Genomic DNA, 22,433 nt, shown 5'->3' on the forward strand with positions numbered 1-22,433 from the left:
TACCATGAACAGAATAGGTCTGGGAAAGACTTCAATCAGAATTCAAATTTTGTTAAACATCAAGGAAATGCCAAAGAAAGGAGACCCCATAAATGTGATCTCTGTGGGAAAAGCTTCAAATGCCATTCAGATATTATTAAACACCAGAGAATTCACACTGGAGAAAAACCCTATGAATGTGAGGAATGTGGAAAGACCTTCAGCCAGAGCTCTGATGTAATTAAACACCACAGGATTCATTCTGGAGAGAAACCCTATGAATGTAGTGACTGTGGGAAGACTTTTATTCACAGCTCACATGTAGTTAGACATCAGAGAATTCATAATGGAGAGAAACCTTACGAGTGCAAAGAATGTGGCAAAGCTTTCAGCCAGAGCTCAAACCTTATACGTCACCAGAGAATTCACACTGGAGAAAAACCTTATGAATGTAATGAATGTGGAAAAACATTCAGTCAGAGCTCTGATGCTATTAAACACCAGAGAATTCATACTGGAGAGAAACCTTATGAATGCAATGAATGTGGGAAAACTTTTATCCATAGTTCAAATGTTGTTAGACATCAAAGAATACATCATGGAGAGAACCCCTATGAATGCAGAGAATGTGGCAAAGCCTTCAGCCAGAGCTCCAATCTCATTAGGCATCAGAAAATTCACACAGGAGAAAGACCCTACGAATGTAATGCATGTGGGAAAGCTTTCAATCAATCTTTGCTACTTACTGAACACCAGAGAATCCACAAAGAAGCGAAACAAAAAATACCTAATAGATGTGAAAAAATGCTTAGGCTTAACTGATGTCACTGAACACCAGAGAATTCAGAGTGAAGAGATGTCATCTGAGTACAACTGTGGAGAAGTCTTTAGTCAGAGTACACATACTCCTCAGCAAAACACTTCTTGTGAATATGTGAAGGAAAATTTGGGGGGGAGGGTAATTGGGGTTAAGTGACTTGCCCAAGGTCACAAGGCTAGTTTTTTTTGTGTTAAGTGTCTGAGGCTGGATCCAACTCAAGTCCTTCTGACTCCAGGGCTGGTGCTCTACTCACTGTGCCACCTAGCCCCCCAATAAAGGAAAATTCTTAAATGAATTTTCTATATCTTAAAGTTTTTGAATAGTTCTCAAATGATAATGGCCTTATGGACAGAGACAAAACAAATTGGTTTTGTGTAAGAAAAGTCACCTGTAAAGAGGCAATTAACGAGTGCTATACCACTAACTAAATTGATAGCTGTATGCAAGTCTTTGGGGCCTTTCCCCTCCTTACTCAGGACAGAGCAAAGGAATAAAGAATCAGTAGAGCATGGTTTCATGGAAGCAAAGGATATTAAGAAATAACCACCAAGTTTTAATTCTTCTGTTTGTGCTTCTGTCATTTTCTTCTGGGCTGTACCACGTTGTCCTTGGATGAAACCAATTTCCCTATTTTCAATCACTCTTTAAACCCCAAACCCAGCCATCATATTAATCTAACCACCATATTTGTTTTTGCTTCTGAGCCTTCATCCTTGTCATCTGGAACCCCTTCCTTCCTCCTGCCTTATCCTACAAGCCTAGCTAGAGGTCCCATGTTTCCCAGAAAACCTTTTCTACCTATTCCCAGATTTGGTGATTTTTAATAACAACACCGTGTCTATACAATGCATTTCAGCATGTGATCTTCTCATTTGTGTGCATGTCTCATCACCCCTTGTTAATAAGACTGTGAGCTCTTTAAAGGGAGGGAGCAAATGTTATTTGTATGCTGTATCCCCTAAGGAGCCTGGCCAAGAGCCAGGTGTTCAAGAAGTTTCTGTTGGCTAACTGGTCAAATATCTTGCCAGAGCAGTAGTGTCAACAGTGTGGAGCTGAATCCTCTGGGTGGCCCATGTCAGCCCTCTGGTAGGGGGAGGCACTGATAACATGCTTTCTCACCTGGCTCTACTAGAGGTTTGAGCCCTGAAGATAAATGATAATGGGATCCTGACCTTAAGACATATTTCCCCCAGAAGCTGCGGCTGTGGGGAGCAGAGGGGAGGGCTTGTATTATTTGAGAAGCTAAAAGGATAGAGACCCATTGGTGCACCAGTCTCACCTTCTCTCTGGAGATGGAGAGGCAGTAGGAAGAGGTCCTGTAGAGGCATGAAGAAAAGCCAACAACTGTCACTGCCTCCCCTTCCACACCTCCAAATACGCGAGAATGCGTCTCCTTTCCCACTGGCATGTTTTTCTAAATGAGGAAGTTGGTCGACATGGTCTATAAGATCTCACCCAGATTTAACTTTGTGCATCTATAGACTGTTACAACAGAAAACTCTGGAATGGCAATTAGGAGACCTGAGTTCTAGTCCCTGCTGAGTCACGATGCTGTTTCTTTAGCAATAGAGCTGCCCATGTTTCTGACTAAGGATGATTAAAATATGAAATCTCTTCCCTTAGGTAAAGAAATCTTGGACTTTTCATCTTGGAAAACCTACTAAATTTCTTAAGGAAAAAAGAAATTCACAATTAATGTCTAAAAACCTTCTTCATGCATACACCCACCCACCCATCCACAGTATTTTGTTTTGGATTTTCCTTTCAAGATTTTCATTATTACCAATAAATTCAAGGGACAAATCTTACAACAGAGATGGTCTGCTGTCATAAAACTTCATGGTGTCCTAGAAGGTAGAGAAGTCAAAAGGCTGATGCCCTTAGCAGTCACATCAGAAAGGAGATCCCAATTATATTTCTGTCCAAGACCCAGGAAGCAGTATCAGCACTCAGATAGCAGAACCAAATACATCTTTAGTAAAATACTTCATTGTACAAAATTCCTCTAAATGTTGTTTAATAATTGAAAACCTCAACGATTCAAAAATAGATACAGAAATGCTAGCTTAGAACTCAAACTCTTCATCTGCCATATCAATTGCCCAGGCAAACTTCTCCCTCTGGGTTTTATTATAAATCTTCTCCACTGGCACTCCAAACTTCTTACACCTGTGGAAAGGTCCAATATTGCATGATAAGTACATTACTAGAAAGCTACAAGAAAAAATGCTACAGGAGGTTAAGAGTTAAATCACAACAAAAGGAGAATTGAGAAGAGAAAGGGAGAGGAAGGGGAAATCAGAAAAACTTCATGGAGGTATTCTTTCCATTCATTTTAGAGGGGGAAGGAGAGCATTCTGGTTCTAGGAACAGGGACCTCAATGACTAATTCAGATTTTGCAAACATATGTGTGAAGAGGTCAAGAACTAGAAGAAGAATATCAAATGTGACACTATCCTGTGAACTGAAGGTCAGAATAAAGCTAAGGGTGGTGAGTAAACCAAGTACCACAAATAAGGGCCTAGATTATTTTTAAAAATCTAAACTGGGAAAAAGAGGATGGTCAAGGAAGGGTCAAGACCACTGTTAGGAACAGATGGGTAAATATTAGATGATAAAAGGTCTCAGGAGAACTAATCATTTGCTTCTGCCCCCTTTCAACTAGTAGATCCCCATCTCTCTTGATACAACCCAAGACCTCTGAAAAAGTACACATTTAGTAGAAGATTCTGCCAATCTCCTTCTGGCTTCTCATACCAGGCGACACTAATCCTGGGATCCAAGTAGTTGAGTTTGGAGGTAGCCAGGGCAACCTGCTTATTTTCTTCTTTGTCTGTGGCTTGGGTGTACAGCTTCATGAGCTGTTCTTCTAACCTGGCCAGTAGTTTTTTCTTCTTGTCCACATTACTAGGGAAAAAAAGAGTAAGAATAAACTAAATCACCTTTTCACTTGAACATCTGCCTGCTCCCAAGTAGCCTGACTCAATAAATAGGAATAGAAAAAACAGTATCTCTTAGGATCTTCTGGAGGGAAAGCCGAAAATGTTATAGCCAGAAGAGAGCTTAGCTAGCACCCATCTAACAATGCAAAGGGGAGAGGAGATCCAGAGGAGATTGGCCCCAGCTCATATACGTAGCCACCTACAGAGCAGAAGCCAGAATTCAGCTTTACTGTACCCAGTGAGCTTTTCAGCACACTTCAGGCATAAAGAATTGGGCTCTCAACCTTATTAATAAAATGATGTAACAGAAGATCTAAAGAAACTCATCATCTTTCAATTTCTTTTGCTTCTCAACTCCATATACTGAGGAGATGTAGGCATCTTTTAACCCAGTGGCAAGTGAACAGAACAAACAGGGCTTTCTTTCCCTTCCTCCATATATGACTGGTAAATAATGGAACTTGTTGTCAAAGCTGGGAATTAGGAGATAGAGTCCAAACTTACTAGCTCAGCGTTGGCTGTGGAACCCAAGCCTATTCCATATGCTAGCCTAGGATACATAAGATCTAGTGCCTAAAATGTCCAGTGTGGATCTATAACTTCCAGCAAAACAAGGACAAGTCCTCCCTTTCTCCAGTGGGGGTGGGTGTGGGGTGGGGAAGCTACAGTTCAGGAATAGGACCTGAAGGAAAAAGGACTGTCCACCTCCTGGCCCTATATCCTTATTCATGGAGAGAAAATAAGGTCCTTATTGAGAAGCTATTCACAGGGCCCCATTTTGGCAGAGGGCAGGGAAAAGACCCCATTGTGTTATGGTTCCTTAAATTTTTTAAAATTTAAGTTAAAAAAAAAAAGATAAAAATCAATTTTGTCCTCCCTAATTGTCTGGCTGTCTTAAATAAAAACTATAGTACCTGAAGGAGCCTGGCTATATAAAATTATTCCTCTTCTCACCCATGGTCCCAAACTGCTGGGCCTTCTAATATGTATAAGTATTTCTGCCCTCTGCGGTCTTGCTATTCCTGTGTCCCAGTTACATCCTCTTGCTATTTCCACCCTAATGGCTCTTGGCTTCTCCCCTAATGCCAATGTTTCTCTGCCTGATTCTGTGTAAGCCTGCATGAAGTTCCTGAAACCATATGGAAGAAGGAAGAGATGCTGCCCATGCCTTTGTGGATTTTCCAGTGTAAAGGGAAAGGTCTGGTGGACTCTCTCCCTGCAGGATACCTTTAAAGAACTTAGCCTGATCCCCTTATTTTACAAATGAGGAAACAGACTTAGAGAGAGGAAGTGGTTTGCTTCTGGTCACCCAGTGATGGGGCTATAGTCCAGGTGTGTCCTCTGACTTCAAAGACCAGTGTTCTTCCCATCAAACCATTATGTACCTCATACCATCACCTACTGGTCTTAGATCAGTTATCAATCAGCATGATGACAAAATGTTAGCTAAAACTTAACCATATTGGGACGTCCAGGTAGCACAGCAAGTAAGAGCACTGGCCCCAGTGTCGGGATGACCTGGGGATTGAATCTGGACTCAGACACTTAGCACCCACCCAGAAACACCTGGCCATGTAACCCTGAGCAAGTTACTTAACCCCAATTGCTTAAAAAAAAAACTTAACTATGTTTATCTATACCTGACTAAATTTGTTATTAGTAATTAGAGAACTAGTCAAGGAAGCATTTGAACTATAACAGCTATCTCATACATTCTGAGGAATGCTGGAACACCAAGGCCGCCACCACCAGACATATCTGTGCAGACCTCTGCACTTACCTCTTGGACTTGACATCCTTTCTCACTTTGGAATCAGCTTTTGCTCTCTTTAGCTCCTGTTTTGCCATCACTAGCTGCTCCTTTTTAGCATCGATCTTCAAAAGAAAATTCCATTAGACAAGCCCTTCATTAGAGAACTGTAGGAGTTGGATGGTACCCTCAAAGGGAGCCCTGTCTAAGGGGAATGTCCACAGGAATTCCTTCTACAAGATTCCTGACCAGCAGTCACTCAGCCTTCATTTACAGACATTTGGTAAAGGAGAGCCTACCACCTTCTGAAGCAGCCCAAGATTCTTTTCATAAGGAACCAAAATCCGTGCCTCTGCAACCTCTTACCCATTAGGGACCAAACAGAACAACTCAAGCGTCCCTTCCCTGTGACAACTCTTCAAACACCTAAAGGCCCAGTCATTATCTGTTCAGAATGGGCCTTTAGCTATGGCATTCCAAGTTCTCTCTCCTTTGAAGATGATCACTTTCTTATCCATTATGAGGGCATCCAATGGGAAAACAGAACTCATATACTATCATATGCCCGCTGTGCCGTGCTTTCTCTACAAAGATGCTACTGACCCACTATCTTAAATAAATCTGGAATTCTAAAACACTAAGAATGGAAACTGGTAAATCTTAAAAAATGAAGTAGGAATCATGCTCTTACTTGCAAATACTTCATAGCATTAACATAGAAGTCCCACATTATCTGCTTTTAACAACTTAGATTATTTTATGGTTACAAAGAAAACATCATCTCATTTGGTCTTCCTCATAGACCTAGTTACTAAGGGCAGGAATTAGTTCCAACTTTAAAGATGAGTAAATTGAGTCAAAGAGGATAAAGTGATTTGTGAGGTCACAATGCTAGAAAGAATCCTGATAGAAAGAATCAAACTCAGTTTCCAAGTCCAGTGCTTTTCTCACTCCATATTATGGGGCTTCCCCACTTAGATCTCACATTTACCAAGGCACTATGGTACTCAGATGAAAAAAAGGGTGATCATGAAGCAGCAAAGCGAAGAAGGTGCACTGGGTTTGCCGGCAGAGGGTCTGGATTGAAACCCCACTTTTGCCATTTACTCACTTTGGCTCTTTGGACTTTAGTTTCTTCATTTGTAAAATGAGGGAGCTGGATATGAAGACTTGTAACCCATTGGCATAATATGCCCAAGTGGACCACTACTACTTTCAAACAAGTTTCTTTTGGTTAGGAATCAGATTCCAAAGCTCTGAGTCACATCGTGATCAGGAATAAATATCACTCCCCTTTGGAGAGATATAGCTCAATATACAGGAACCTGGAACAAAGTTATGTCTCCTCAACTATTTGAGGCAGTGACCGGCTTGGCTTGGGAACAGGGTAACTGAACATCAGGAGTAGGGTAAGAAAACTCAGAAAAGGAAACACTCCCTGAAACCTGGCTGAGAGAGGAGCAGAGGGGCATCAGGTACTTCCCATCCACCCTATACATATACAGGGCCACATTCCAGAAGACAGATGGATGGACTGCAGGGGTCTGTAACATTAAAAACGACCTCCTTCACAGTTATTAGTAATCTATATCTACTTACCTTTGTCTGGAGATTTTGCATGGACTTCTCAAAAGTCTTAGGAGTTGCCCGCTGATGGTTGCATAAAATGGCTACTGCTCTGTTTGCTCGGTTGTAGGACAAAATTTTAGCTGCTATGTTGTCTTCAGCTAGAAGATACAGAGACACATTTATAAGAGAGTAAAGATACAAAGAGAACACTGAAAGGAGGAACAAGAACCCAGGGAGTGACTATGAAGAATGTGCTCGTGGTTGCAATCCAACACATACTGCCTCCCTTTTCAGCTCCAACAGCCTAATTGACTACTTGGGCCTTGAGGGCTGATTCCTAATCACACTTTTACAAGGATCCAGAGTCATCTGCTTTTTCCCAAATGGAGGAAAGACCTCTAGTGCTATGACTCCAAAAAGTAATAACTTCACTTCTCTGGGCCTCAGGTTCCTAAAGGATTTCCTAATCTTTAAAGGAGGGTGGATAGACCAAGATCCAATCCAGTTCTAAACTTCTAAGATCATGTGAATGAAAAAATAGGCTTCTAGATGGTACAGTGGATAAAGTAGAGAGCCTGGAGTCAGGAAAACCTGGGTTCAAATTCAGCCTCAGACACTTACTAGCTACATGATCCTAAGTAAGACACTTCACCTTGCTTGTCTAAGTTTCCTCATCTATAAAATGAACTAGAGAAGGAAATGGGAAACCATTCCATTATCTTTGCCATGAAAACCCCAAATGGGGTCATGAAGAGTCAGAAGACTGAAAACAACTAAACAACAATAAATGAATGGGGGAAAATGGATCATTTACATAAATACATGTAAATGAGTTACTATCACTCACCCCAGGGAGATGAGATGGCCACCCTCAGCCCCTTTTTTAGGATTGGCTTCAGAGGCTGCCTCACTCCAGGAACTATTGTCATGTGGGAAGGTAGTATGCTGCTCAGTAGCCAACCAAACTTGGGAGAAAACAGTCCCCCATAACTACCGTGCACTCTGACATCAGGCTTTTCATGACCAAAAATATGTCCAGGACATGGAATCTAAGCTCAATCAAGAGCCCAGCGCATGCTGCAGAGAGGTAAGTTCTTTTCTAGGTATGCATTATTATCTCGATCTGCTCCCATGTTAGCATTAAGCAAAAGAATCGGCACTGAGAGTTACAAGTATTTACTGACATCTGCCTTCATCCCCAGTTTTTCTGGTATTTGGGGTTTGGTGCTAATTTCCCCTCCCTACAATCATTGTACCTACCCCTGAAATCACTGCCCAGTCTCTATCCTCCTCTGCTGTCCTGCCCTTCTGCCCTCTGTTCTACCATTAACAAGCTCCCCTTTGTCATCCTATACCCCTTCTTACCTGGTTCCTTCCAGAAGCCCCAACATCTCAGACCACCCTTTCAAGTACCAGTTATTCTTTCATGCTTGCCAACACACTGAGCATAGAAGAGACACACCAGCTACTTACTTCCAGATCCTCAGACTGATGAAATCACTCAGTAACCTTTCCCTTGAGCACTGGTTCAATGTATTTTTGTCATCTAGGTAAGCCAGGAATTTAGAATATGGATCTCAGTTTCCATCCTAATCCATGCCTTCATGATTGGGTACTTCAACATTCATGTATGATATCTTCTTGAACATCCTGGCCTAATTCCGCAATCTCAAGTTTCTGGACCCATTACTTCATTCTACCTCAGCCACTCACAGAAATGGTCAAACTAAGATCTTCCCATCACTCATACCTTCACAATATGGGAAGCTGAAACTGCTCTCAATGATTATAACTTCCTGTCCTGTCAGCTGTCTCTCTGTAACCAATCTTCACTATGACCTCTAGTCTCTCTTATCTCCAATCTTGACCTATAGGTAGCTAGACTATTCCACATGGTCTTCCTTTTTTGAATCCCTTTACCCCATTTCCTCTTGTTCCAGCTTTGCTAAACCCTTGGTCCCTCTTTTTATCCATTCTTATGCTGTTTCTAAACAATACAGGAGAAAGTCACACAACTGGGTCTGCTACAAATTTGTGTTTTCTTATTTTGATCAAACCATCAGTACTATGTGGTAATCCCCTTATGTCCTTAATACCATTTGCTTATATTTCTACCAGAAGTTTGGCCCTTGGAGATCATACACAATCTAGTGCATACTGCCTAAAAACATACCTAAGTCTCTCTCACCTCTAAAAATATCCTCCCTTGACTCTGCCATCTTCTCAAATTGGTATTCTATATCTTTCCCCCTTCACAGTTAATGCCTAGGAAAAAGCTGTTTAAAATCACTATTGGGGTGGCTAGGTGGCGCAGTGAATAGAACACAGGCCCTGAAGTCAGAAGGACCTGAGTTCAAATACAGCCTCAGACACTTGACACACTCACCATGTGACCTTGGGCAAGTCACTTAACCCCAACTGCCCTGCCTTCCACCCTCCCCCCAAAAAAAGCAAAAAATAAAATAAAATAAAATCAATGCTATTACTTTCTCACTTCCCACTCACTTCTTGACCTCTTATTATCTGATTCTAACCTTAACAACATTGAAACTGCTCTGAAGTTATCAACAACCTCTTTTTAAAAAATAAAATCACATTTACATTTTCTGTTTTTATAACCTGCCTCCCCCAAAGTATTTCTACCCCCCCACTCCATCTCTAAACCATCTCCTGTAAAAAAAAAAAAAAAGGAAAACAAAAACAGTCTCAAAAAAACAGCATATTGAAAAAAATCAGACATTATATGGAGTGGCTTCATGCCTATAGTCTCCTACCTCTGGAAAGAATGAGGGGAAGTACCTTCTCATCTCTCTTCTTTGGGTCCAAGTTTAGTCATCATAATTTCATACCATTTGGTTTCGACTACTCTGTTGTTGCTATTCCTGCCAATTACATTGCTGTAGTTGTTGTATATACGGTTTTCCTGGTTCTATTTACTTCATTTTGCATCATTTCATGTAAGTCCTCCAATGCTTCTCTGTATTCATAACATTCACTGTTTCTTAAAGCTTAGCAATATTAGCTAATGTTCTTTTACATTCATATGCTACAATGTGTCTGGTTGTTCTCCATGGTCATCTATTATGTTTCCAGCTCTTCACTACTACAACAAACCCGGCATTACTATCTGGGCTCATAGAGAGGTCTTTTTTATCCCTGTATAGTTGGCACCTATTTCTCTGGAAAGTACTGCTAGCAAAGAGAGGTCTGGGTCATAGGCTAGGAACATTTTAGTCACTTTCTTTGTCTAACTCCAAAGTGCTTTCCAGAATGATATACTTACACAATCCTCAAATACCAACAGCCTCTTAATGGTTAAATCTGATAGCCTTTTCTTGGATCTCAATCTCTCTGGTATCTCAACAGTTTGGTTTTAAAATTTTTTTTACTTGAATACTTTTTGTTCCACAACATCGTAAAAAAATTGTAGCTTATTCCTCAATTTCCCAGAATATATAATCCTAATTAAAAGTTAAATAAAATGACATTAAACAGTGATTGCAAATGATGCTATATACAAACTTATGCTTTGATAACTTTCTGCTTTTCCAAAAGATGGGTAAATGCTTTATAAGTATCAGTGTTGTCCTTTCTTTTTGATCTGAGTCTTGTTGCAATTTAAAGTTGTAATTGCATGTCACGTTCTTTGCTGCGTTCACACTGCATCCCATATTACAGTCTTCTCAAATTTCTTTCAATTCTTCCTATTTGTTGCTCCTTATGGCACACTAATATTCCATTACATTCAGATACATTCCACATATCTAATCAGTTGCCAAAAGTTGCCGTTTCTACCGTCACAACATCTCATGTCCAATCCCCTCTCATTACTTATACTGTCACCACCTTAGGGCCTTGACAGTTACAAATCATCATTTCCTTTCATCTGGACTACTGCAATTGCATCATAATTGCTGTTCCTGTCTCAAGTCTCTCACCACACCAATCTATTTTCCACACCTGCTGCCTAAGTTGATTTTCTTTAACCTTCTAAAGCTATGTACAACTTGGCCCCAACCTACCTTTCCAGACTCATGATACAATATTCTCTTTCCCACACTCAATGGCACAGTCAAAGTAATCTTCTGACTATTCTGCATGTAGTAAAACACTCTACATTCCAACTCTGTGTCTCTGCTCTGGTGTCCCTCATGCCTGCAATATACTTCCTAATCTAACCTGCCCGGCAGAATCTCTTGTTTTCCCTTAGCCCAAGCACTACCTTCTTCATTCTCCAGTTATTACTCTTGCATTGGCTTTTTACATATTTTACATACATATTAATGTATTTATACATTGTCTCCCTGAGAAAACGTAAGTTTCTTGGCGACAGAGGCCGTTTCATTTTTTATTTGCATTTCTAGCACCTAGAACAGCCCCTAGGACACAGCAGGGTGCTTAAATGATTGTCAATCAACACATTAAAATTTGTTCAGATATTCTCCAATCATTAAGCACATGGTTCATTTATCAATTTTTACCAGTACAAATAGAGCTACGACATTTTTAGACTGGCCTTTTCTTGACAAGAACCTTCTTGGTGATATGAACACAATAATAGGTCTATTTTATTTAATTCTACCTTAATTTCAGTGAAAATTGTTTTGCAGTTTTACTTATATAGATCATGTGTGTTAGGTTAACTACATTAAGATTCCATTTTGTTATTTTAAGTGATATTCCTCTTATTTATTTATTTATTTTTGCTTTTTGGAGGGGGGAAGGTAGGGCAATTGGGGCTGTGAGTTGCCCAAGGTCACACGGCTAGTTTTGTGTTAAGTGTCTGAGGCCACATTTGAACCCAGGTCCGCCTGACTCCAGGGCCAGTACTCTATTCACTGCGCCTCCTAGTCGCCCTATTCCTCTTATTTTTATCTTGATTATTGTAATATACAGAAATAATGATGATTTCTACATTTTGTATACAATGCGATTATGCTGAAGCCACTGTCTCAATAAATCATAGAGACCATACTGTCCACAGACATAATTTTGCCTTCTATAATAATGCTTACTTAGTCCCTTGATTCCTTAATTTTGTCTTAATGCTTATTATACTTATATCACTATATAAAATAATAATAGGGTAGTAGGCATCCTTACTTTTCTACCACTCTTGCTAGGAAAGCTTCTAACATTTATCCTTTACAAAGACCTCGGTTACCTCATTTTATCCTCACAACCCTGGGAAGAAAATTCTATTATTATCATCTCCATTTACATAGGAGGAAAGAAGCTGGCAGAGGTTAAGTGACTAGGGCATGGTTCCACAGTTAGTAAGAGCTTCAGGCCAAATCTGAACTCTGGTCTCCCTGGCTCCAGGTCCAGCTCTCTATCTACTATGTCACCTAGCTGCCTAATATTTTAGATATTAAGGAAAAGTCCTTTTATTTTTATTTTTAACAAGAGACGTATTTTATTAAAAGCTGTATCTACATCTACTGATATTTTGTTTATTTGATTTTATTTCTAGCATTATAAAATCCAATATGATCAAAATGAATACTTTTTTGATTTATATTTTATTTACTCTTTTTGACCAATTTTCATTAGCAATATTGATATACAGTATTATTTCATACTTTATTCTTTCCTGATTTTGGAATTAGCAACACATTTGTTTCATAAAAATGATCTGAATGCCTTCTTCCTTTATTAAAAAAAAAAAGATTATATAACCTAGGGATTCCTTCTTAAAATATCTTAGAGAAATCACTTGTCAATCTGTTTAGACTCAGATTTTTTCCCATAGGAATTCTTCCATGGTTTGCTTAATTTCTCTTTCAGAGATGGAAATATTAAGATTATAATTTCCTATTTTGTTTATTTTAACATTTTATATTTTTGTAATTTCTCATTCCATTTAGTTTATGTTCCTATTCAGCTGCCATCTATTTTGCTCTACAAGTTTCTTATAATTTTATTTTTTCCTTACCATTTGTTATGAGTTCACTCTTTAAATTTTTTATGTTAATTTAATTTTGCTTTCTTTTAAAAAAAACTAATTAGCTAATGGCTTATTACAAGTTTTTGAAAAAGGCCACCTCTTTGTTTTATTAGTTCATTTAAAAAATAAGATTATAGGATCTATGGATTTAGAGTGGAAGGGTCCTTAGGAGTCATTTATAGTCCAATATCTCAGTTTAAAGATAAGTAAATTGAGGCCTAGCAGGGTAAAGTCACATCACGTCTGGATTATTTGTGTTTATTTCTTAGAACCACACTTTAAGGACACTGATAAGGTGGGAACATCTAGAGGACTAGCTAGGATGACTAAGGCCCCTAAGATCATGCCCATGTGCACGGGCTGAAGCAATCAGGAATGTAAACTTAGACTAAAGAAAACTGAAGAGGGCCATGCTAGCTTACTTCAAGTAACTGAAGGGCTATCATTTGGCAGAGAGATTAGACTTGTTCAGCTTAGTCCCAGGGGGCAAAACTGAGAGCAATGGGCTGGAAGGAGAAGAGAAAAATTTCAATTTGTTGTAAGAAAAAACTTTCTAACAATTAAAGCTATCTAAAAGTAGAATGGTCTGGTAGGAAGTGGGTTCTCTTCCCATTTGTTAGGTGCAGAAAGGATTCTTGTTCAGGTATGGTTTGGACTAAATTGTCTCCCAGGAGAGATTCTCTGCTGTATTGATCATTGAACAAGCTATGGCTCAAAATGCATTCAGGATGCTAGTTTCCTTTTTAATAGATTAGGAAAAAATATTTTTAATCTCCAAGTAAAGGGTGAATGACTACAAGAATTCATTAGCTATACTGAAGAACAGATTGCTTTTTAGGTCTAGGTTCACTACATAGCCTCTAAAGCCCCTCTTTAGGATCCTATGATCTCTACTACTTTAATCATAATGATGCTTTCCTCTTTGTCTCTCTTAAGGATATCTGTTTATTATTTTCTTATCTGAAATCATAATTGCAAACTCCTACTTATTTTTAACTCACCTGAAATCTAACAGATTTTAATCTCACCCTTAACTTTTACAGTTTAGATGTTACTTATAAATACCAAATTGATGGGCTTTGTTTTCTAATCTATTCTGCAATTTGTTTCCTGTTCATTAGTAAATCTACCCTGTCAAGGTTATAACTGCTAAATTTGTTTCTTTGCACTAGGTCCCATGATATTACTATTTTTCTTTTAATCAGAGTAAGATACCATACTTCCTGTTTTGTTTTAAAACAGTCCCATTTAATTCACTATACTAACACCATATTTCCAGGTGTCACCTGTAACTCCTCTCTCTCTCTCTCTCTCATTATGTTCAATCAGTTGTCAAGTACTGTTCTCTCTACCTTATTAAGTAACATTCTTTTCTCCTCTCACAACACTACCACCCTGGTATAGGATCTTATCACCTCATACCTGTTATGCTGTGTCAATAACCTTCTGGTTGGACTTCCTGCCTCAAGTCTCTCTCCCCTCCGGTTCACCCCCCCAACTCAGGTTCACCCCCCTCCCCCCACTCAGGTGTCAAACTAATCTTCCTTAAGCACAGGTCTAATCATTTTATTTTATTTTATTTTATTTTTTCTGTGTTCAGTTTCGTTTAATGACTGGCACCTCCCTGCAGAGGAGGAAGCAGGCAGCTAGATGGTAGCAGGGGAGGGTGTTCACTTGAAGATCTTGCCCTGATTGAAGGGTTTGCCCATGTGCTGGAAGGCCCCCTCCCAGGAGAAGTACTCTCGGACCATGGTCTGGGCCTCCTCACTGCCAGGATCCAGCTTGCGCCACGTGTAGGACTCGTAGTCTACCTGCCAGTCTGGACTCAGCAGGAAGGCGAGTTCCTGGCCCCGGAAAACCCAGACTCCAGAAATGACGCTGCTATTATTGGTGCCAAAAAGGATGACGCTGGCAAAGGCATTCTTCCTCAGCTTGTCCAGGCGCTGGAACATTCCAGTGATGAGGTTGCAGCTCATGAAGGTCTGGCTGAGCTCCTGGGGGAAGCAGTACTCGGCATACCACAGGGACCAGCCATTATCACGGTCGAAGTGCTCCCAGAAGTACGGCAGGGCCACCATCAGCGTGTCTTCATTGGAGTACTTTCGCTTAAACTCATCCAACACAAACGTGCTCTTGGGCAGGTGGGCAAAGGGATCCTTGGCCTTGGGCTCCGCAGCTAGGGCCTGGTCACACTCATCCATCTCCTCCTCAGGGCTGGGAGCCGCAGCTGCCTTCTTCTCTTCCTTCCACTCTGCCTGGGCCTTGGGTTTCTCTTCTCGCTGTCCCTTCTCTTTTCTTGGGACCTCCTTCTTGGGCTGAGTCTCAGCAAACTTTTTAGCATCAAACTGCGCCATCTTCTCACAAAGCTTCACCTCTCCCAACACTGCCTGGAACTGGGGCTGGTGGATGCAGGTGAGGAACCAGTGGTTGGTGTTGGGGAAGGCCTGCCGGAACGATGGCTCCAGGACCTGCTTATAGAGCCACAAGAGGGTGCACACAACTGTGATGTCAGCCAGAGTCACGTGCTCCCCCACCAGGAAGGTCCGAGTCTTCAGGTGGGCATCAAGCAGCCCCAGAACCCGCCTCACCTCCTCTTTTGCATTCTCTGTAGCCTGTTTGTTGTGGTGCATGATGCCAAGAGTGGGGAACACCCAGGTACTGGCTGGAGGAGCGATGTCACTGTCAGCAAAACTCACCCACTGGATCACCTGGGCAGCAGCCTCAGGGGTCGAGCCTCGAAGGTCATCATTGCTCACATAGCGTGCAATGGCGTTGCTTTCAAACACACAGAACCCATCATCACCCTCAAACGCTGGAACCTTGCCCGCAGGAAATTTTCGGAGGAATTCGGGGGTGCGGTTGGTCTGACCAAAGTGGAAGTGGGGAGGTGCGGACAGTACACGGATCTGGGCCCCACTGTACTGTGCAGCAATGAGGGCCTTGAAGGCCCGCCAGTTTTCAGGGTATGTGTACAGGGTCCCGGCCGCCATGGTGATTCCGCAGAGAAAGAGGTCTAATCATTTTTAAAAAACTCCAGATTCCTTATTACCTACAGGATCAAAGATAAATCCTGTTTGATACTGAAAGCCCTTCATGATCTGGCCCCTGCGTACCTATTCGGTCCTTCTTACACCTTTACTCACCTCCATGTATTCTGTGATCCACTAGTACTGATTTCTTCCATGTTCCTGCCATGAGGTAACCTGTTTCCCAGCTCCAGACATTCTCACTGGCTGCCAGCCCCCATGCCTGGAACATTCTCCTCATCTTTACCTCTTAGTTCTCTCCGTTTCCTTCAAATCTCACTTAAAGTTACACCTTTTATAAGAAGCCTCTCCCAAGCCTCCTTAGTATTAGTGCTTTCCCTCTGAGATGATCTCCCATGTATCCTGTCTATATCTTGATCATACATACATTATTTGCATATTGTCTCCCCAATCAGTTTGTGAACTCCCAGACAGCAGAGACTGATTTTTTGCCTTTCCTTATAAAACCAGAACTTACTTAGCACAGTGCCTGGCACACAGTAGGCCCTTAATAAATGCTCACTGACTAACAAAGAACTACTCCCACCACTAACATACCAAACACAAAGTTTATTTTACTTTGTAACAGTCCCCAAAGTTTACAACCTTACTTAGGTCACTGAAAACTCTTTCGCCTTTCCCTTACCAGATACTTCCGTTTCCAAGTTTGTATCTTGTCCCTTGTTATCTGCCTACTATATTGTAAACAGTAGTCACTCAAATAATTAACTGTTTTATGATAATAAGGGCAGATTACATTGCTATAGCAATTTAAGACTTAACACAATAGCCTTAGGAGGGCAAAGATCATCATCCCAGTGAATAGGTGAAGGAACTGAGGCACAGAGAAGCAGAATACTCTGCCCAAGTTCATGGGCAGTAGTGGCAGGATCAGCATCAAACCCAAGCACTGCTAATCTCACTACAATTTAAAAAGTCTAATAAACTACACTATTCTTTCCCTCCTGAGTACCAACAGGCTAATCCACACTGTGGTGGAGCTCATTACCATTGGTCAGTGCTTTCAGTTGTTCCTGCAGTGTGATAGATGCATTGTAAGTCCTGAACACCTTGGCTGTCAATCCATCCATCAGGTCCTGAAGATGTTTGTTCAAGGTTGATGTCTGAAGACAAAGGAACAAAAGGGCTTTAAAAAGGATTTTCAAGAATGCCTTAAATGCTTATTTTCTGTTTTCAATTTTTAGCAGATCAGGCAGATAGGGAGAAAGCATGAGAAGAGAGTATAGAGCAGTCAAAGGAAATGAAAAGAGTAACAAAGCTTTTCTAATTTGGGCAGTTTGCATACAACTGATCGTATGAAGATCTTCTACCAGTCCTTGCCAAGAAACCAGCCTCTGTGTAATAATAGTCACAGGGACAGAGTTCAGCCTATCCTGTACCTGTGACAGATTCAAATCTAACCACTGTCTGGTTAGATACTCTCCACTTGCTGCTAACACATTACTACACTGTGGACATTTCAAGGTAAGATTTTCTGCACCACCAACCAAGACTAACACAATAACAAAGAAACATTCAGTGTGTGATAAATTAAAGCATTATTTTTTTTTAAAGCAATCGGGGTTAAGTAACTTGCTCAAGGTTACACGGCCAGTTATTTCTGGGTGTGGTGCTAAGTATCTGAGCCCAGATTTGATGCCCAGGTCATCCCGACACTGGAGCCAGTGCTCTTACTCGCTGAGCCACCTGGCCGCCCCAATTATTTCTTGTCAAAAGACTTTTTAAAGCTATATTTAACAGACATGAATCTATTATTCATGTCAGCTTTGAAATGCTGTGTTCTATTTGCTGTTCAATAACCTTCAGTCAGACCAATATTACAGATAAAATACATTGCTGAAGTGACAATGACATTTTATGCGATCAGTATGACATCAGTAGCAAAGTGAATAGGAACCATTTTTTTTTTCCCCAAAAAAAGCTCACATTAAGTCTATCAAACAGATCATCCCCTGGGTCCTTGTTCTCCATGAAGAGCTGCAAATTCTGAAATACCTGTAACAAAGAGAAAAACCCAAAGCATGTATGAATACTATGGACAGTCTCAAAACAAATTCATAATAAAAGGACATGATGGGAGTTGGGAGAAGGCAGGTGAGGTACAGGAATCAAGTTGGTGACCAAAAGGTCCCACATTTATTTTAATACTTCAGGAATCAATGATTTCACTTGAAAAGCTACTCTGTCTACTGATGCTGATCACAATCATTCCATGGAAGCCTGAAAGGAGTGAATGAGTTGTGGTGAAAATACATTCACCTCCTGGTGTCTGACCTGGAGCCTCTTAGCACTTGTCTAGATTTGTTCTAGATAGGTGGCTGCTGCCAGGCCCATATTAAATAATTTTCCAACTTGCAGGACCTGCCTGAACTTATGGTCTGCTAGCATAGCTTTCAAGACCCCAGGGTTACCTCCAAAGCACAAAGAAACAGAAGTATTACTCAGGTAAGAACTTGAAAGTCTTAAGTGGTTTGTCCAATGCTGTTCAGTAACGGGAAGGGAAGAGATTCAGAACATAAAGGAAGATTGGTGAAATGAATAATAGGTGCTGAGCACTGGATTTAGATTTTGCACCATGGAGTAAAATACAGGAATCATAGGATCCTTATCAAAGATGGAATGTACTTAACAAGTATGGATAAGAATGTACTCCTTTAGAGACTTATAAATCCAGTCAAAGGGGATGGTGGGGATTAGGAGGGGGAAAAGGAGAAGGAATAGGAAGAGAACTCCTTGTTTATGTCAGCTAGGTACCACTAAGTACAGTTACATATATAGGAAGAAGAAAAAAAGTGAGACACTGAGAAGTTCATTCCATGGCCTCAAAGTTCTACATAGAAATGCATAAAGAAGAGGCAAAAAGCATGATGAATTCTATCACAAGGTGGTAAATCTGACCTTACTGACACTTGATGGTATGAGACCCTTGACTAAAATATGAATTTGGAAAAGAATATCTCATAAAAAGACACAGTCAAAGGGAGTGGGACAGGACAGAACATCATATATTAAGAAGTTATAATCGCATGAGGAAATTCAAGACCTTGAGCAAGGAAGCTTGAGCAAGAAACCTTTGGTTGGAAATCAACCATTAATCAGTTAACATTTATTAAGTACCTATTATGAGCAAGGCACTGTGCTAAAGTGCTGGGATACAAAAAAGAGGCAAAACTCTCTGCCCTCAAGGAGCTTAAAATCTAAAGAGGGGGACAACATGCAAACAAATACATATAAAGCAAGTTAAAAACAGGATAAATAGGAAATAATTCATAGAAGGAAGGCACTGGACTTTAAGGGTAGGGGAAGGCTTCATGCAGAAGGTGGAATTTTAGTTGGGATTTAAAGGAAGTGTGAGAAACAGACGAAAGAGTTCTGTTTCCACAGAAGTGACACATACACATACTCCTAGCCTTGTAGGAAACATAATAGGTTGTAAGCCAGAAGTAACTAGTTCCAACCAGAGTTGTAGCTTAGTAGAACCTGGCTTCCAATTGGGTAAAAGGTCAGAAGCTTGTACGTAAGCTTACCGAGTATTAAATATTAACAAACATACCCCCAGGGTAGAGCAAGCTAATTTGAATATACATGCAATGTAAGGGAGGGGGAACATATATAAGAGAAAAACATGGAATACGAAGTTCAGGAAGTTGTATCCAGCCAATGAGTGACAGGGGGAGGGGGCTTGTGGCTGGGAGTGGGGATAAAGACTGGCTACTTCCAGCTGTCTGTGTGCTGGATACCTACTCTTGTAAGAATGTCATAAACTGCTTTCCTGGCTTTATCAGTTGAGATTTCACTTCTCTGACAGCACGTTTCTCACAGAAGCCAGGAAGGTCAGTAGTTGGAGTAGAAGAGTAATGGAAGAGCATTCAACACATGGAATAGCCAGGAGGTCTTGAATATTTGTTGGGAAATATGGTATAGAAAGACTGGAAAGGTAGAGGAGAGTTAGGTTGTGAAGGGTTTTGAAAAAACATTTTGTATTTAATCCTGGAGGCAACAGGGAGGCCAATGGAGTTTTATATTAGTTTGTGTGTGTGTGTGTGTGTGTGTGTGTGTGTGTGTGTGTGAGAGAGAGAGAGAGACAGAGAGAGAGAGACAGAGAGAGACAGAGACAGAGAGAGAGACAGAGAGACAGAGACAGAGAGATGATCAGACCTGTGCTTTAGAAAAATCACTTTAATGGATATTGCAGTAATCCAGGTGTGAGGTGAAGAAGGCCTGTACCAGGATGATGGTGCTGTCAGAGGAGAGCAGGGGGCATTTATGAGAGATGTTGTAAAGGTGAACTTGACAGGCCTTGGTATAAGAATGAATAGGGAAAGTGAAAGACGTGAGGAATCCAGGATAGCTACTAGGTTGTGAACCTGAAGGACTGGGAAAATGATGTTGCTACAGTAACAGGGAAGGTAAAAGGGAGAGGCATGTTTAGGGGGAAAAGATGAAGAGTTTGTTTTAGATGTACTTAATTTAAGATGTCTACTGGACATCCAGTTATGTTTAAAACGAAGCTGCAGATGAGAGACTGGAGGAGTACAGAGATTGGGGCAGAATCAGAATAATTTGGAGGAGGATCTGGCAAAGGAGAAAGAGAAGGAATGGTTTGATAGGTAGAAGAAAAATGAGGAGAAAGTGGTGCCCTAAAAACCTGGAGAGAAGAGAGTATCAAATTGGAGAGAGGGACCAAGAGTGTTAAAGACTACAGAGAGATAAAGGAGAATGATGACTGAGAAAAGGCAATTAGGAGATCATTAGCAACTTTGGAGAGAGAAGTTTTGGTAGAATGATATTGTCAGAAGCCAGGTTGTAAGGGGCTAAGATGAGAATGAGAAGAGAGCAAATAGAGGCACCTACTGTAAATGGCTTTTTCGAAGAGGGCAGAAGAGATATAAAACAATAGTAGAAATGGAAGGATCAAGGGAGGGATTTTTTAGAAGGGGGAAGACATGGATATGTTTTAGGCAATAGAAAATAAGCCAGTAGACAGGAAGAGATTGAAAATAAGTGATAGAATGAGGATAACAGAAGAGACCATCTGTTGGAGGAGATGGGATGGAAGGGGGTAACTTGAACAGGTAGAAGGGTTAGCTTTGGAAAGGAGCAAGGCCACTTTCTCATGTGAGAAAGGGATGAAAAAGTAGAGTGGCAGAAGGCACCTGAGACCCGAGTGATAGAAGGATGGGGGGGAGAAGAGGGAAGTCACAGAAAATGACCTCCATTTTTTCTGTAAAATATGAGTTGAAGGGAAAGGGGAACCATGTGAGGTTTGAGGAGGGATTAAAAGGTTTAGAAGGTTCACTGAGGAGACTGGGATAGTGAGTTGATACAGGATGCATAGAAGGATTACCTAGCAGTAGTGAGGGCCTGGATGAGGTTGTGTGACATAAATTTGAAGTGGACCCAGTCAGAACAGTTGTGTGATTTTTTCCATCTTTGTTCAGCAACACATGTGTTGGAGTAAAGGTGATGAATGATGAGAGTCATCCATGGTTGTGGCTTGGCTGGGTATAATCAGCATATATGATAAGGGGGCTAGGGACTCAAGAGAGAAAGACAGTGTAGAGTTGGATTGGTTCAACAAGGGGTCAAAATGGGAAGAAGAGAGAATGGCTAATACAGGGGTAATGACTTTCGAGAGAACTGAGGAGTCAAGGGATTGGAGGTCATAGTGTGGATGAAGAGTAGGGTTTTGTAAAGGGAAGGAAGGAGAGGTAAAAAGTCAATAGATTATGGTCAGATGAGGGGATTTCAGAATTCTTGAACATAGAGATAGAGTGAGTGATAGTAAAATCAAGGGTATGACCATCTTTGTGAGTGTGTCTGGGACTGAGTCAGATGGGGAAGACATAGCTAGACAGTAGTTTGAAAAAGATCTGCCATTTTGGTGAATTTGAAAGCTCAGTGAGTTATCACTGTAAACATCAGGGTAATGTAACAGTGAAAAAAGTCAATGCAATAGGGGTGGCTAGATGGCACAGTAAATGGAGCACTGGCCCTGGACTCAGGAGGACCAGAGGTCAAATCTGGCCTCAGACACTTAACACTTATTAGTGGTGTGACTTTGGGCAAGTCATTTAACCCCAATTGACCCTCCCCCCCAAAAAAAAAGTCAACGCAATCTTAAAATGCATTAAGAAAAGAAAAGCAAGGCAAATGGAGAAGAAAAGCCAGGAAGTTGGCTGAGCTCTCCCTAAGTTTCCATTGAAACAATGCTAAATCAAGCCTCTAAATGAATTCTGGAGCAATAGAACCCACAAAAAGAGAGAGTGAAACAATTTCCCAACCCAAGATGACTTAAGTCTGTTTCACTTGGGTAAAAGGGGAACACAAGCCCAGTGCAGGCAGTATATGGGCAAGCCATCGGGAAGCTCTTAGTCA

General features: G+C 40.9%; 2 protein-coding genes and 1 pseudogene across 2 annotated transcripts in view; 1 reads left to right on the forward strand and 2 right to left on the reverse strand.

Moving 5' to 3' along the window:
* Window positions 1–947, forward strand: part of LOC138167944 (zinc finger protein 850-like) — a 50,851-nt pseudogene extending 49,904 nt beyond the window's left edge.
* Window positions 948–2,753: 1,806 nt separating this feature from the next.
* The window catches only part of TOP1MT (DNA topoisomerase I mitochondrial), a 95,804-nt gene continuing 76,124 nt past the window's right edge, over window positions 2,754–22,433 (reverse strand). Inside the window, exons 16-21 of the mRNA XM_069096904.1 lie at window positions 17,982–18,050; window positions 17,044–17,158; window positions 7,092–7,219; window positions 5,523–5,617; window positions 3,558–3,707; window positions 2,754–2,968 (exon numbers count right to left, since the gene is read on the reverse strand). Coding sequence (XP_068953005.1) covers window positions 2,866–2,968; window positions 3,558–3,707; window positions 5,523–5,617; window positions 7,092–7,219; window positions 17,044–17,158; window positions 17,982–18,050 — 660 coding nt within the window. The 3' untranslated portion in view covers window positions 2,754–2,865. The remainder of the gene's footprint in view (window positions 2,969–3,557; window positions 3,708–5,522; window positions 5,618–7,091; window positions 7,220–17,043; window positions 17,159–17,981; window positions 18,051–22,433) is intronic.
* On the reverse strand, window positions 14,573–16,043 carry LOC138167940 (elongation factor 1-gamma-like). The gene has a single exon (XM_069096905.1). The coding sequence runs from the start codon at window positions 15,996–15,998 to the stop codon at window positions 14,679–14,681; it is 1,320 nt and encodes a 439-aa protein (XP_068953006.1). The 5' UTR covers window positions 15,999–16,043; the 3' UTR covers window positions 14,573–14,678.

This window comes from Petaurus breviceps, unplaced genomic scaffold (genome assembly GCF_028583685.1).
Source record: "Petaurus breviceps papuanus isolate PSGF00001 unplaced genomic scaffold, PetGlider_PUasm1.0 339, whole genome shotgun sequence".
In the NCBI taxonomy this organism is placed as follows: domain Eukaryota; kingdom Metazoa; phylum Chordata; class Mammalia; order Diprotodontia; family Petauridae; genus Petaurus; species Petaurus breviceps.

Bases quoted from the DNA above. Each gene is read 5' to 3' on its own strand.
- LOC138167940 (XM_069096905.1), bottom strand. From the start codon at position 15,998: ATGGCGGCCGGGACCCTGTACACATACCCTGAAAACTGGCGGGCCTTC.